General features: G+C 25.3%; 1 protein-coding gene and 1 non-coding gene across 2 annotated transcripts; one reads left to right on the top strand and one right to left on the bottom strand.

The window, feature by feature from the left end:
* Positions 1-1,043: 1,043 nt before the first annotated feature.
* Positions 1,044-1,115, bottom strand: Phum_PHUM326260. The gene has a single exon. It is a non-coding gene; the product is annotated as a tRNA-Asp (tRNA).
* A 7,596-nt stretch (positions 1,116-8,711) lies between these two features.
* Positions 8,712-11,692, top strand: Phum_PHUM326250 (uncharacterized protein; the record flags this gene model as incomplete). Its single annotated transcript, XM_002427480.1, has 4 exons — positions 8,712-8,727; positions 9,226-9,479; positions 10,263-10,378; positions 10,642-11,692. 4 exons carry the CDS (start codon positions 8,712-8,714, stop codon positions 11,690-11,692), a joined length of 1,437 nt encoding a protein of 478 aa, XP_002427525.1.
* Between the last annotated feature and the right edge of the window lie 2,428 nt (positions 11,693-14,120).

Here is a 14,120-nt window from a genome sequence, read left to right as displayed (position 1 = left end):
TTTACCTCGTCATTACTGTTCCTCTTTTTTTTCTTTTTCCCTTTTTGTTAATCAGACCGGAAATAATATAATAAAAAAAATTTTTCCTTCTGGGGGTACAAAAAAGATGAACAAAAAAAATTTTTTTTTTAACTTTTTTTTTTTTTTTTTTTTAAATGTATAAATAAAACTTTTATTAAAAAATAATAATAATAATATTTTAATCCGAATCTTTTCGTTGATTGAAAACTTTCCTCCCCCCTTTCCCTCCTCGCAAAAAAGAAAAAAATTTCGTTGATTGATTATTGAAATTATTAAATTTTTTTTTTGTTTGTGTAAACAAGATACGTCAAATATTTTTTTTTTATCATCGTCGTGGTTTTAAAATTTTGTCGTGCATGTAGACAAACGTATTGATTAAATCACGTCAGTAAAAAAAAAAATTTTTTTTTGTTTTATGAATAACAAATTGATTGATTTTCCCAGTTTCCGATAATAAAAATTTTTTTTTTTTTTTTTTTTTCCACAACGATGACAAGACAATTTTGTATCGTTTATATTTTTTTTTTAATAAAATTATTCTATCGTACTTAATACCCTCCTGAAAAAATTTTTTTTAAAAACGACGAGTTTTTAACATTAATAATAAAATGTTTAAAAAAAAAAAAATTAATTAATCAACTTAATGTTTTTTTTTCTTTTTTTAAAAAAATTTAATTTAAAAACTTTAATAATAATAATAATAATAATAATAAATCATTAATAAGTTTTAAAGTTATTTTATTAATTAATTAAACAAATAATAATAATAATAATAAATAAATTAATTTTTTTTCGTTTTTTTTGCGTTCTACTTAATAAAACTAGAGATTAAAATAACAATTTGAATTTTTTTTCCTTATGACGTCATCGATCGAAATTATGTGAAGGTTATTTTATTAACACGGCGAATAAATGTTATTCAATACTCGTCGAGTGTTTTTATTTATCATTATTATTATTATTATTATTATTAATTAATGATTTATGTATTTATTAATCCGAAAAAAAAAATTTTTTACATTCTCCCCGGCGGGGAATCGAACCCCGGTCTCCCGCGTGACAGGCGGGGATACTTACCACTATACTACCGAGGAAGTTGTGTTTATGTTCATTAAATTATTTATACGAATAAGCAAATTTAATTTTTTCTTTTTTCTACGTATAAAATATTGTTGATGAAAAATTTATTTATTAAAATTTAAATATAAAATTTTTTTACCCACACCCCCCCACACACACTCCCTTCTTTCCCCCTTTCTCTCTCTCTATCCCGTAATAATAATAATAAAAAATAATTAATTTCAATTTAATATATGAATAAAAAAAAAAACATATTTTTTTCAACACAAAAATGTCGTATCTTTATTTTATTTGATTTTTAATTAAATTATTATTATTATTATTATTTAATAAAATTCATTAACGTAAAATAATAAAACCTCATTTAATAATTCATGCGTATAATTTTTGGTTTTATGTCACGTTTGTTACACGGTGGTATTATTTGTACGTTTTTTTTTTTTTTTTTTTATCATCATTATGAGTTTTATTTTCTTGTTTGTCTTTATTATTTAGTTTACGCATAATCGCACACACTCATTTTATTATATATATATATATATTTTGAGCGTGTTTGTTTGTTTGTTTTCTTGTTTGTTTTTGTTACGTTCATTGTTTTACATACGTGATGGTAAAATGTAAATTTTATTTCCATTTCTAAATAACTTGCCAAAAAAAAAAATTTTTTTCACTTCACTTCTCTCTTCTCTCCTTTTTTTTTTATTATTATTTTCGTTCGAACGAAAATAAATTACATAAAAACATTATTATTATTAGCGTTACGGGATTGTTTTTCCCTTTATGTTCATCATCATCATCATTATTAAAAAATTGAGGAGGAAGAGGGGGGAGGAAAGATTTCGGGATTGAAAAAAACGGAAAAAGTCAACCATTTTTTTTTTCAATTTATTTGAAAATAAGATTTCGATATTTTTTTATTTAAAATTTCCTTTGATTTTATTGAATTTTTCTTTTTTTTCTCCCCCTCCCCTTATTCGTTTGTGAAATTTGGTAAAATTTAGCAAAATTGTTAAAAAAAACTCACTATCTCTTTCTCTCTCACACACACGTACAAATTCTTTCGATTTTTCTCTCTTTTTTTCTCTTATTGTTTTTAACTCTTTTATATTTTTTTTATTGTCCGTCCGTTCGATTTTTTTTTGGGAATTTCTCATTATTATAAAAATAATCATATTTATCATCATTATTATTATATAGGCTTTTTATCATTGCAAGTCACGTGGAATTATAAAGTACGATAAATTTTCATTCCAGGTTTTCCTTTTGAAAAACGATCGTTTCCATATCAATGGTTGTTACTATTTATTAAATTATTTCAAGAATTTGAACGTTATCATGTTTATTATTATTATTATTATTATTTAATTTGTAAATTTGTCGAAATCTTTCGAGGATTCATTCCACAAAAATAAAACATTAAAAAATTAATAAAAAAAAAAAAAAAGAATCATTACTTTTATTTTTATTGTAAATCAAGTATATTTATTTAATTACAAATAAACAAACAAAAAAAGCGGAAATGAAGTTTGCGATTTGAAAATATCGACAGTTAATTGAAAAAGTAAAAAAAAAACTTTTTTCCTTTTTAAACTTAATGAAAGAAACTAAATTAAAAGAAGGAAAAAAAAAAAAAGTTTTACACAACACGTGGGGGTTGAATAAAAAGTTTCCTTTTTTTTTAAAAAAAAAAAAAAACCTTCATTTTAAATTGACTTATTTATTAAGTAAACATAAAAGTGTTGAACACAAATAACAACAACAACAACAACAACGTAAAAAAATTTATTTGGGCACTAAAAAAAAAAAAAAAAAAGTTAATTAAATTTTTTTTTTTTTATTCAAGTACGTTTTTGAACGAGGTAAAATAAAAATGGCGGATCCGATTTGAGTTTAACGAATATTTAAGATTTGAAAAAAAAAAAAAAAAACTTTTCAATTGCTTACTTGAAAAAAATTTTTTTTTTCCTTCCTTTTTTTTTATTCTTATTCTTATTATTTTTTTTTTTTTGCTTCCATTATTGAAAAAAGTTTTTTTTTTGAGAAAAAAAATATGAATTAAGTAAGCAATATTAAAAAAAAAAGAAAAATTAAATTCTTTTTTTTTTTTTTAATTTTTACTTAAAAGGTTCGGATTGATTTTTTCTCCAACCCTCTCCCCTTTTATTTAATTTAATTAATTTTTTTTTATTCTTTCTATTTTTTTTTATTTAAAATATTAAACTTTATAAAATTTTTATTTTTTTATTTACATTAAAAAAAAATCGTTAATAATTATTTTTAATTATTTTTTTCTTTTTTATACGGGGATCTACGTTTAAAGTGAAAAAGTGATTATTTGACTCGAGTAGTAGACGAATTTTATGAAATACTCGATTCTGATTGGTCGATTAAATTACGTAATCGTGACGTAATATATCATTCGTTAAATACCGTTAAAAAAAATATAATTCAAAGATACTCGGAGGAAGAAACATGGAGAAAAAAAAAAGAAACGGCGTAATTCGCGAAAGTATAAGGTAATGTAAATGCAAATATAAAATACCAAACTATAATTTTATAGAGTTTAGAGCTATAAAATTGATCATTTTAAATCTTCTTCTTTCCCTCGAAAAAAAAAAAAAAAAAAGGAAGAAAATTTTAAAATAATAAACAGGGAATGAATAAATAATGATAACGCGTGTATAAATTTTTTTTTATTTTTGCCATAATTTCTTACATTATTTGCAATTTATCTTCGCAAGGAACATTAAACAAATAGATTAAAAGTATATGGAGCAAGAAAGAGTGAAAAAAAAATGCAGTTCTTTTTTTTTTTTATCTAAAGAAAAAAAACTCTCACGGTGGCGTTAGTCGCGGTAATAATAATAATAATAATAATAATAATAATAACGTGCTGGTCACACCGGTTCCCGTACGATCACCGAAGTTAAGCAGCATCGGGCGTGGTGCAAACTTGGATGGGTGACCGTTTGAGAACGCCACGTGCTGTTGGCTTAAAAAGAGCAAAAAAATGAGAACAAGACAAAGTAAGAACCAAAAACAAAACAAATCTTGTTCTACTGTCGACCTGAGGCAGCTCGACGAGAACGTGAATTTCACTGCTTCTGACCCTGGCCACTCCAAAGATGTTAGTCACCGGAGCCCAGTTCAGGAGACAAATCGTTCCCATCGAAAAAGACGGACTCAGGAAGACCTTCAAGAATTGATGTGGTGCTATCTTATAATAAGTGGCACCACCGAAATTCGAGTATTTGTCCCTAAGGAATCGGGTAGAAACCTCGGATAAATACTTAAAAACTCCGACAAGTAGCCTTGTCGTGTTTAATGGTGGATAATAATAATAATAATAATAATAATAATAATTTTTTTTTTTTTTACAAGTTTACCTAAATTAAATGAAAAAAAAAGGAAAAATCGAATCGACCATTTTTTTCCTTTTGATGTTTTAACAATTGACGGTTTTTTTTTTTTATATAAATTTTTTCAAACGATTTTTTTTACGTTGAAATTTTATTCAGGTAATAAATTTCTTTTCCGTTTTTATAAAAAAAAAAAAAAAAAAAAAAAAAAAGAAAATTCTTTTCAAGGCATGGAAAAAATCCGTTTTGCTAGAGGCACGACGAAAAAAAAAAAGGTACAAGTTTTTGCTGTTGTTGTTGTTGTTGTTGTTGTTTGCTATTATTGTTTGTTTTTTCCCTCTCCCTCTCTCCCTCCCCTTCCTCGTTCTTATTCAGCCAAAGGGTTAAAAAGGTCAAAGTAAAAAAACCTTTTATTTTTTTTTTTTCAGTCATTTAAAAATGCGTTTTGAAAAAGTAAAAAGTAACCAAATTTAAAAATAAAAAGAATTTTTTACAAAAAAAAAAAACTTTTTTTTTTATTTCTCTGTTTATTTAATAACTCGACAAAAAAAAAAAGAAACGTAAACTTTTTCAAGTAAAAATTTTTAACGTTGGTAAACCTGTTTGAAATGATCTATTGAAAAGCTTAAGGGGGTTTTTCGTCGTACCGAAAAAAACATGTATAAATATTAAATATTCGAAAACCTTTTTTTTTTTTTTAAAAAAAATTATCGTTATCATTATCGTGAGTGTTTTTTGTTTTTTTTTTTATTTTATTCAAAAAAAAAAAGAATTCAAGTGCAGTCTGGTAGACGCCGAAAGGATAATTTATATACATAACATTAAAAAAAAAAAAAAAAAGTAATAAAAAAGTAATTTTTGAAAAATCTTTACGGTTGAAAAATTTTATTTTAATTTTCTCTCTCATATATATACATATAAACCGCATGAGGGGAGAAAACGTACACGAGGTACCGTTGCAAAAAAAAAAAATGAGGGGACGGATGGGATCCAGTGTGGGGTGGCGATGCGTGGGGTGACGACGCGTGGGGTAGGATCAAAAATTGGGCGAAAATCATTGAAAAATGATCGTTAATAAATAATTTTTAATAATTGTTTTATTTTTTTCCAAGTTACGTAATTTAATTTAATTATTTTTATTGAAAAAAATTTAATTAAAAATTTCATCTTTAATAACATTACGCATGCGTGTGAAATGCGTGTGTGCGTAAATTAATAAATAATTAATAATTTTTCTATTATTCCACATCCATAACTCCTCCCCTTCCTTCTCCTTTTATTATTATTCAAACGTTTCCTGAAACTTTTTATTTTTTTCCCAAAAATTTTCCGGGTAATTTTTATTTTATTTACTTAAAAGGTAAAATTTAAAATTTTCATTTCATTTCTTTTATTTACAATTAATTCCGTTGGAAAATTCGAAAAAAGGGAAATTTTTCTAGGTAAAAATAAAAAAATTTTCTTTTTGTTTGCTTTTCCCATAATGAGGAAAAAAGAAAATGAGTGTCGCGGAAAATAGTTTTACGTGTGTGAATTCATTTATCTCGAGGGTAAACTTTTTTTTGATTGGTTAAAAAAAAAATGACGTCATTTACGGAAAATGTATATGAAAGAAGAAAAGAGAAAGAAAAAGGTTTTCGAAAAACCGTGTGTGTGTGTTTGTAAAAACACGGGAAAATATATATATATATATATGAAATGTTATAAGAAAACGTGGAAAAAAAACTGAATGAAATTTTCCTCCCTTCTTCCCATTCCCAACCCCTTCTCCTTTCCCCACCCATCCCCCACCCACCCTCTTCTCGAAAAAAAAAAAAAAAAAACAAGATGATTTGTTATAACTATAAATCCAAAATTTTTTTTTTTTTTTTTTCAAGGTAAAAAATATATTTTTTCTTCTCCAGGAAAGAAAAACCTGGAGAAAAATGAAAAGAAGATTTCACACTGGTTAAAACGTAATATGAGGATAATGCAAAACGTAGTAAATCCTTTTTTAAACCCCTTTCCCGACGACTTTTTACCATTTACTCCTACCGAATAATAATAATAATAATATTTTTTTACCGAAAGAATATCGATTATCGATTATCGATTTTTTCTTATTAAAAAAAATTCAAATTCTTAGATATATATGAATGTATATGTTATTAATAATAATAATAACAATTCGCCATTTTTTATGCGCGAATAAACAAAAAAAACGATTAAATTCGAATTTAAAACCATCGGAAAATCATTTGAAAATTTTCTTTTAAACAAAATAATAATAATAATAATAATGATGATGATGATGAATTATGTACGCGCGAAATATTTTTCACGGTTTAAAAACGAATTTTTTTATTGTTTTCGTTTTTTCTTTGTTGTTGTTATTGCGACGAATTTGTTATTATCATTATCATCATCATCACCGTCAACGCCGCCATCATTGCCATAGTCATCATCATCATCATTATTATTATTATTATTGTTATTATTATTAATAATGCGTTGATTTTTTTTTTTACTTCCGTGAATTTTTTTTTTTTTACAAATTCAAAACGAAAGAAAGGTTTGTAAAAAAAAAAAATTTTTTTAATACCGTTGCCAACATTACAACAAAAAAAAATTATTTTATTTTTAATTTTAATTTTTTTTTTTTTCCGTATTAAAAGTTTGTAACATTGAAAATTTACCCGGGAAGCATAAAAAAAAAAAAAAAAAAACTTTTTCTCATGTTTTTGTTGTTTTTTTTTTTTTAAATGAAAAAGGAAGGGGAAAAAAAGTAAAAGGAAGAGAAAAGGAAGGAAAAAGTAAAAAAGGAAAAAAAGGAAAAAAAAGTTTATTAATATTTCACCGTTTGTGTGCCATTTATATCATTTAACGTTAACGTTCATTAAAATAAAACGCATTGTCCGTATATGTGTGTGGGTGTCCGTTCGTAAAAAAAAAAATTAATGAAAATATAGTTAACGTGCGAGAGGGGGGAAAAAGGGGAGGTGAGAGGAGGGAATCGGGAGAACGGGAATGTGGGAGATGCGGGGATGCGTAAAAAGGATAGAAAAACATGAAAGAAAAATAAAAAGAAGAAAAAAAAAAACTTTTGTCACGTGGAAAATCATCGATAATAAATATACCTTAATAAATTATTTATTGTAATAATAATAATAATTATTATGTATGTATATTTATTTCAAACGGATAAAAATCATTATTATTATTATCATCCCATCGTTATCACCGTTATCATCATAATCCGAAGCGTCGTTGAGCATAAAAAAAAATTTTTTTATTTATCGTTGCGTTTTCCGCATTCAAACGTTTTAAAGTAAAAACGATTGAATAATAATAATAATTTGTCTAATGCCACGTTTTTTTTTTTTTTTTTTTTTACAATAAAAAATTTATTTATCGAAGAGAGTTATAATTAGAATTCGGGAAGAAGAAGACAATCAACCGTTTGGGGTCTCGCGTCTTTTAAATATTTTTTTTTTTTTTGTAAAGGTTGGCAATGTTGCAGAATCTGCATTAAATTTATGCCAATCAATTCTTTTGTTTTTTTATTTTCTGGCAAATTGACAATCGATAAAGACACGACCGAATGACTTTTTTTTTAAGTGGAATAAAATTAAAAATGTGGTTAAATAAATAAATTTTTTCCTTAATTTTTTTTCTTTTTTTTGTTTCGCTTTCGTTTATAAAACGATCGTAAAAAATAATAATAATAATAATTACGGTAGTAGTAATAATAATAATAATAAATTAATGATAAAACAAAATCGATTTTTTTTGTGTTGGTTTAATGGCGGAAATATTAGAAAAGGTTTTAAAGTAAAAACACCTGAACGCAATTAAAATTAAAATCTATCATGAAATAATCCGAAACGGGTGTAAAATTCAAAAAAAAAAAAATTTGTTATTTTTTCTTTTTCCCGGAAAACCGAAATTCTAATTACACGATCAAATAAAATTTTCTTCCCTTCGATTTAAAAAAAAAAAATTTGAGATGTAGCAGAATAAATTTTATTTATTTAATTAATTAAAAAAATTTTTTTTTATAAAACGACGTTGTCATTTATTATTATTATTTTTTTTTCTTCTTCCACTTTTTCTATATCAATTTTTTAAATAAGTTAATGTCGAGGTGAATTTTTTATAATTTAGTTTTTAAAAAAAATTAAATCGTTAAAAAATTATTTGTAAATAAATTTTCTTAAAAAAAAAAAATTGAAAGATTTACGATGAGGGCGGGAAAATATCTTTCAACGGTTAATGCCACGTTTAATTGGTATAATTTCTTTTAAAAAAATTCTAACGGGAGGGAAATAAAGAAAAGAGGGGTAGGATAGGATCAGGGAAGGGTAAAAAAAAAATATTTTCTTTGTTAACTCATTTTTCATGTACACAAAAAAAAAAAAAAGAAGTGGCAACAGAAAATTTTTTATTTTTTTTTTGAAATATGATTACATTATTATTTATGATTTTTTTTTTTTTTTTATTAAAAGTGGCATAATAAAATTTTTTTTATTTATTAAAATCCTTTGAATTTCTTTATTCGCGCTTATAAAAATATTTATTAATGAGTTTTTAAATAAAAAAAATTTTCAAAATGGCGGCCGTGGCAGTGGCGGGCGCTGGCGGCGTTGATGATTTAAAGAGATTTTCGTTCGTAAATTTTTTTTTTTATATTAAAGTTTCCTTTCATCGAATGTCCGAAATTTTATTATTTTTTTTTCGACGGATTATTTACAACGATTGATTGATTGATTGTTTTTTTAATTTTCAGGTTTAACACTAGGCGGAGGATTATTAATATTTGCATCGGTTTTAAGCGATGCCTTTTTCGAAAGGCCCAGAAGATCATCATCTCATTTAATAAACGATTCTTTCGATACTAAAATATCATCTCCGTCAAATTTATTCGATTATAAATACGGTTGGTCTTTTTTTGCTGCCGGTGCCGCTTTTTTCATGTCGGAACTTGCTGCCGTTTTAAGCATATCCGCTTACATAAGAAGATTTCCGACCGTCGAAGAAATGGTAAGGAAAAAAAAAAATTTCCCTTTTTTTTACCTTTTGCACACACCCACGCACACACGCACAAATATATTTTTTTTTTCGGATTTGACGTTTATTAAATAAATGAAAAAAATTTGACGTAATGTCGCAACATCAAAAAATATGTCGCACATTTGTCAAAAAAAAAAAAAAAGATTTTTTGTCACGTCAAAAAAAAAAAAAATTTTTTTTTAAATGACAAATTTTTTCAAATAAAAAACGCGAAATCGACTTTTTTCTTTACTTTTTGTAACAATCGTGACGATAATTATTTATACGTTATTAATAAGAATATAACAAACAAACAAACAAACAACCGACACAAAAAATTTAATTAAGATAAAAAAAAATTAATTTTATTTTATTTATAACGTTCGACGTTTTAAAAAAAAACTTTTTTTTCTCAAATTTTTAAAAATGCGATCGTTTTTATTATTTGCGCCCCCACACACGCATCCCCGCACACGCATTCTCCCCCCACGCACAAGGGTAATAAATAAATGGAAAAAATAATAATAATAATATAATAATAAATAAATAATAATAATAATAATAATAATAATAATTAATAAATAATATAATAATATAATATATATAATATTAATATATATTATATATATTATATTATATATATATATATATTATTTTATATATATATAATAATATAATATATATATATTAATATATAATATATAATATAATAATAATAATAATAATAATAATAAAATAATAATAATAATAATAATAATAATTAAATTATTACAGGTAAGAGTCACCGTGCCTGGAGCCGAAAGAAGACTAAAAGAACGTAATGGTTTAGCTGGAGAATATTTAGTGGAACATCAAAATAAATATCAAAGACACGAACCAGACACTTCCGGGTCACTAACTTCAGGTAATAATAATAATAATAAATTAATTATATTATTCCATCATCGAAAAAAAGATGAGAAAAATTACACATCGAGACTAGATAAAAAAGAAAATTTTTTTTTTCTTTTTTTTAATTACTTTACTTACCCTTTTCATCATCATCATCATCATCATTTTTAGTTAAAAGGTCGAAAGGTTGTCGTAAATTAATTAATTAAATTTAAAAAAAAAAAAACGATGATGGCGCCATTTTGTTTTTTTTAGGTTTAAGTTCGAAATGTTATTCGAAAACGGAAATATTAACGAGTAAATCTCAACACGACAACGAAGGAATCGAAGGAATCGAAAATTCAATACTTTTTACAAAACCCGCACCTGATATATGCGCATCGAATTCAGGTATGACACCGGAAGACGTGATAACATTTACGAATCCCCCACTGGTATCGTCTAGCATAATAAGCGCACAAGAAGGTACCTACTGTTTAAGATCATCCGAACCGCCATATTTACTAAACGAATCAAACACTTTCGCGGTGGATGGTAATAGTATTATTAAGAATTCATCTCTCGCCGGACAAACGGTTCCGATTGTTTTGATGAACAGCAGCAGCAGCAGTAGCAACAACCACAACAATAGATTTTTATCATCATCTCCTTCTTTCGTTTACGCACCACCACCAATAAATAAAAAAGAAAAATTAAATTATAAAAATTCAATAACGGAAGAAAATGGCGCGAGTTGTTGTTTGGGTAAAACCGAACTAAGACAACACGCCGTTAACACACTGCCTTCTAAACGTTTTCATCGTCATAATTGTGTTAGACAACAGCAGACAACAACGGAAACGTCATCACACATCGATAGAGAATTATTAACGGGTAATCAATTTATTGAAGTAGAAGATCGTAGGATGCCACCACCGCCGAGAAGATTCGATTGCGGTTTGTCTCACATGAGCCCAGAATTAGATACGTCATCATCATCGAACGCCGCGTGTACCTATTTCGAAACATTTCACAGTGATAAATCATTTATACAACCGGGTATATTGAGGACTCCGTTAGACATGCCGGGTACGTCGTCGACGACATCGTCAAGTTCCGGTGGCACGAGTAGCGGAATGACCGTTACAACCGGAAGTTCGATATCGAATTCATCGAGAATGACAAATTTTCAAACTTCATCATCGTCATCATCATCATCGGAAAAAAAGAAAAAAAAGGGCGTGACGATAGGAAATGTATTTAGTACGTTGGACACGTTTGAAACAAACGCAAGTGAAAATTTGGATTTATTCGATAGCGGAAGTGCCGTTTGACGTGTAAATAAATAAATAAATAAATTTTTTTTTTTTTTTTCTTTTGGGGAGGGTATTAAACCAAGCTTATTTAATATAATTTTTTTTTTTTCATCTAAATTTATATTTATTGTTTAAAAAAAAAAAAAAAAAAAACTATTTTTTACGACATTGCCAACGTTACAAAAACAAAAAAAAAAAAATTCTTACAAATAAATAATAAATTATTCGTTTTTGTTACATTCAATCGATTTTATTTTTTTTAATGGATGTCAAAAAATAAAAACAATAAATTTTTTTTTTTCTTTTATGTTTTATCGTGACGCGAAAAAATCTCATGCAAATTTTTTTTTAAAGGTTGGTAACACTTGAATAACAAAATAAAATAAAATAAAATTTTATCTTTATGATTTTTGTTTTTTTTGGGGTGTATAGTATTAAAAAATAATTATCATGAAATTATTTAATAAAAATTTTTGCTATAGTTAAGATTTGCTTCAAAACAAAAAAAAGCAGAAGATAAAAAGAAAAACGCGGGAATTTTAAAACGACGGCAAAGAGAGACCAAAATAAAAAAATTTAATTTTCTTCCAAAAAAAAAAAGAAATTTTTATTTTTTTTATGTTTGCGTGTAATATTATTATTATTATAAGCGTGTATACGTAAAAAATCGTTTGTTCGTTTGTTTTTTCGTTTGTTTGTTTTCTTCGTTTTGTTTTTACGACCGAAATTTTTTTTTTTTTTTTATTTTATTTCATTTTATTAATGTTGTTCTAACACAAATAAAAAAAAAAAAAATTTTTGTTTTTTTTACAAAACGAAAGAAAAAACATTAAAAGAAAAAATAAAATAACAAAAGAATTAAATTAAATAAATAAATAAATGAATGAATGAATGAATGAATGAATGAATGAGAGAACGAACGAACAAACGAACAAAAAAAAAACAACAACAACAACAGAATAATGGAAAAAGTGGAAAATTCGTTTAATTCTGTCGAAATTTTTTTTTATTTTATTATTTCTTTCTTTTGTTCTTTTCATTTTTTTTTTTTTGTTACAAAACTAGCAGAAGACATTAGCGCCGATTTTGATTTTTAAAATAACAAACAGACAAACAAACAAACGAACGAAAAACCTTCGTTAAAAATATTTTTTTTTTTTTAAATAAAAAGTATTATTATTATTATGAGGGCGACGAAATTAATAAATTTCTGCGGTCAAATTAAATTATAATTTAAATATTTTTCTGGGGGATGGGGGGGGGGGGGTAAAGAAAAGCGCGGCGGTTAAAAAAACATAATCAAAACGGAAATAAAAATTAATCCACGGTAAATTAATTTCTCACCACCGTCGTTTTATTGTTAAAAAAAAAACAATTTTTGTGTGTTTATTTTATTTTTTAAATTTCCCGCGTTTTTCAAAATTATTCATCACCATTTTGAATTTTACTTGAATGGATTCGTGACGTAATGACGTAATGAATTTAAAGGTAATTTAAATTGTTATTTGTTTTTTGTTTTGTATTTATTCGTTTTTGTTTTGTTTTTTTTTCCTTATGCTTTCTGTTTTTTTTTGGGGGGAGGTAGGGGGTGATACGATAAAAAAACATTTTAAAATTAATTGATAAGGTAAGAAAAGAGGAAAGGAAACGTTTTCAAACGTTTTTTTTTTTGTTTTTAACGTGATTCGGAACTCCCACGTAAATAATTTTTTTTTTCTTTTTTTTTCCTGTCCTTGATGGCAACCCTGATTTATAACCCCTAAAACGACATTTAAAAAAATTTTTTTTTTTTGTAGTGAGACGCAAGGGGAGAGAGGGTGGAGAGAGAGAGAAAAAACGAAACAAAATAAAAGTTTTACGGTTAATTTATCGACGAATTTAAACTATTTTATACTTTTATTTATTTTTTTTTTTCTCTCTCCTCTACAAAAAAAAAAAATTTCAGGTTTTAAGGAGAAAAAAAAAAGTTTGACGATACATAATCTATAGATAAAAACTTTTTTTTCGTTGTTGTTGAAAGTTAAATAAATTTAAAAAAAGCGGAAACGGAAACGGATAAAATATATTTTAAATTGCTTGATGATTTTCATTTTTTTTTTTTTGTTTGAGGGGTCCTTAAATGTTTCCGCCCCATTTTTCTTTTTCTTTTTTTTTGCATGTGTATTTGTACAATAATAATAATAATAATCGAAGTGTTACAGGTTTAAAAAAAAATGAAGAGGGGGAAAGCATTAAGTTCTCCAGGAGAGAAGAAAAACTGGAACAAAAAAAATTTAAGGTAAGTAAAAATTTTTTTTTTCTTTTTTTGTGTTTAACTGACCGTAATTAAAACAAATTTTCTTATTATTATTATTATTATTATTTTGTATATTAATTAAATAATTACGTAATCGTATTAAAATAATAATAATAATAATAATAATAATTAAAAAAAAAAAAAATTTTT

The sequence above is a fragment of the Pediculus humanus genome, genomic scaffold, assembly GCF_000006295.1.
Source record: "Pediculus humanus corporis 1103172107734 genomic scaffold, whole genome shotgun sequence".
Classification (NCBI taxonomy): Eukaryota; Metazoa; Arthropoda; class Insecta; order Psocodea; family Pediculidae; genus Pediculus; species Pediculus humanus.
This window is presented reverse-complemented; position numbering and strand designations above follow the sequence as displayed.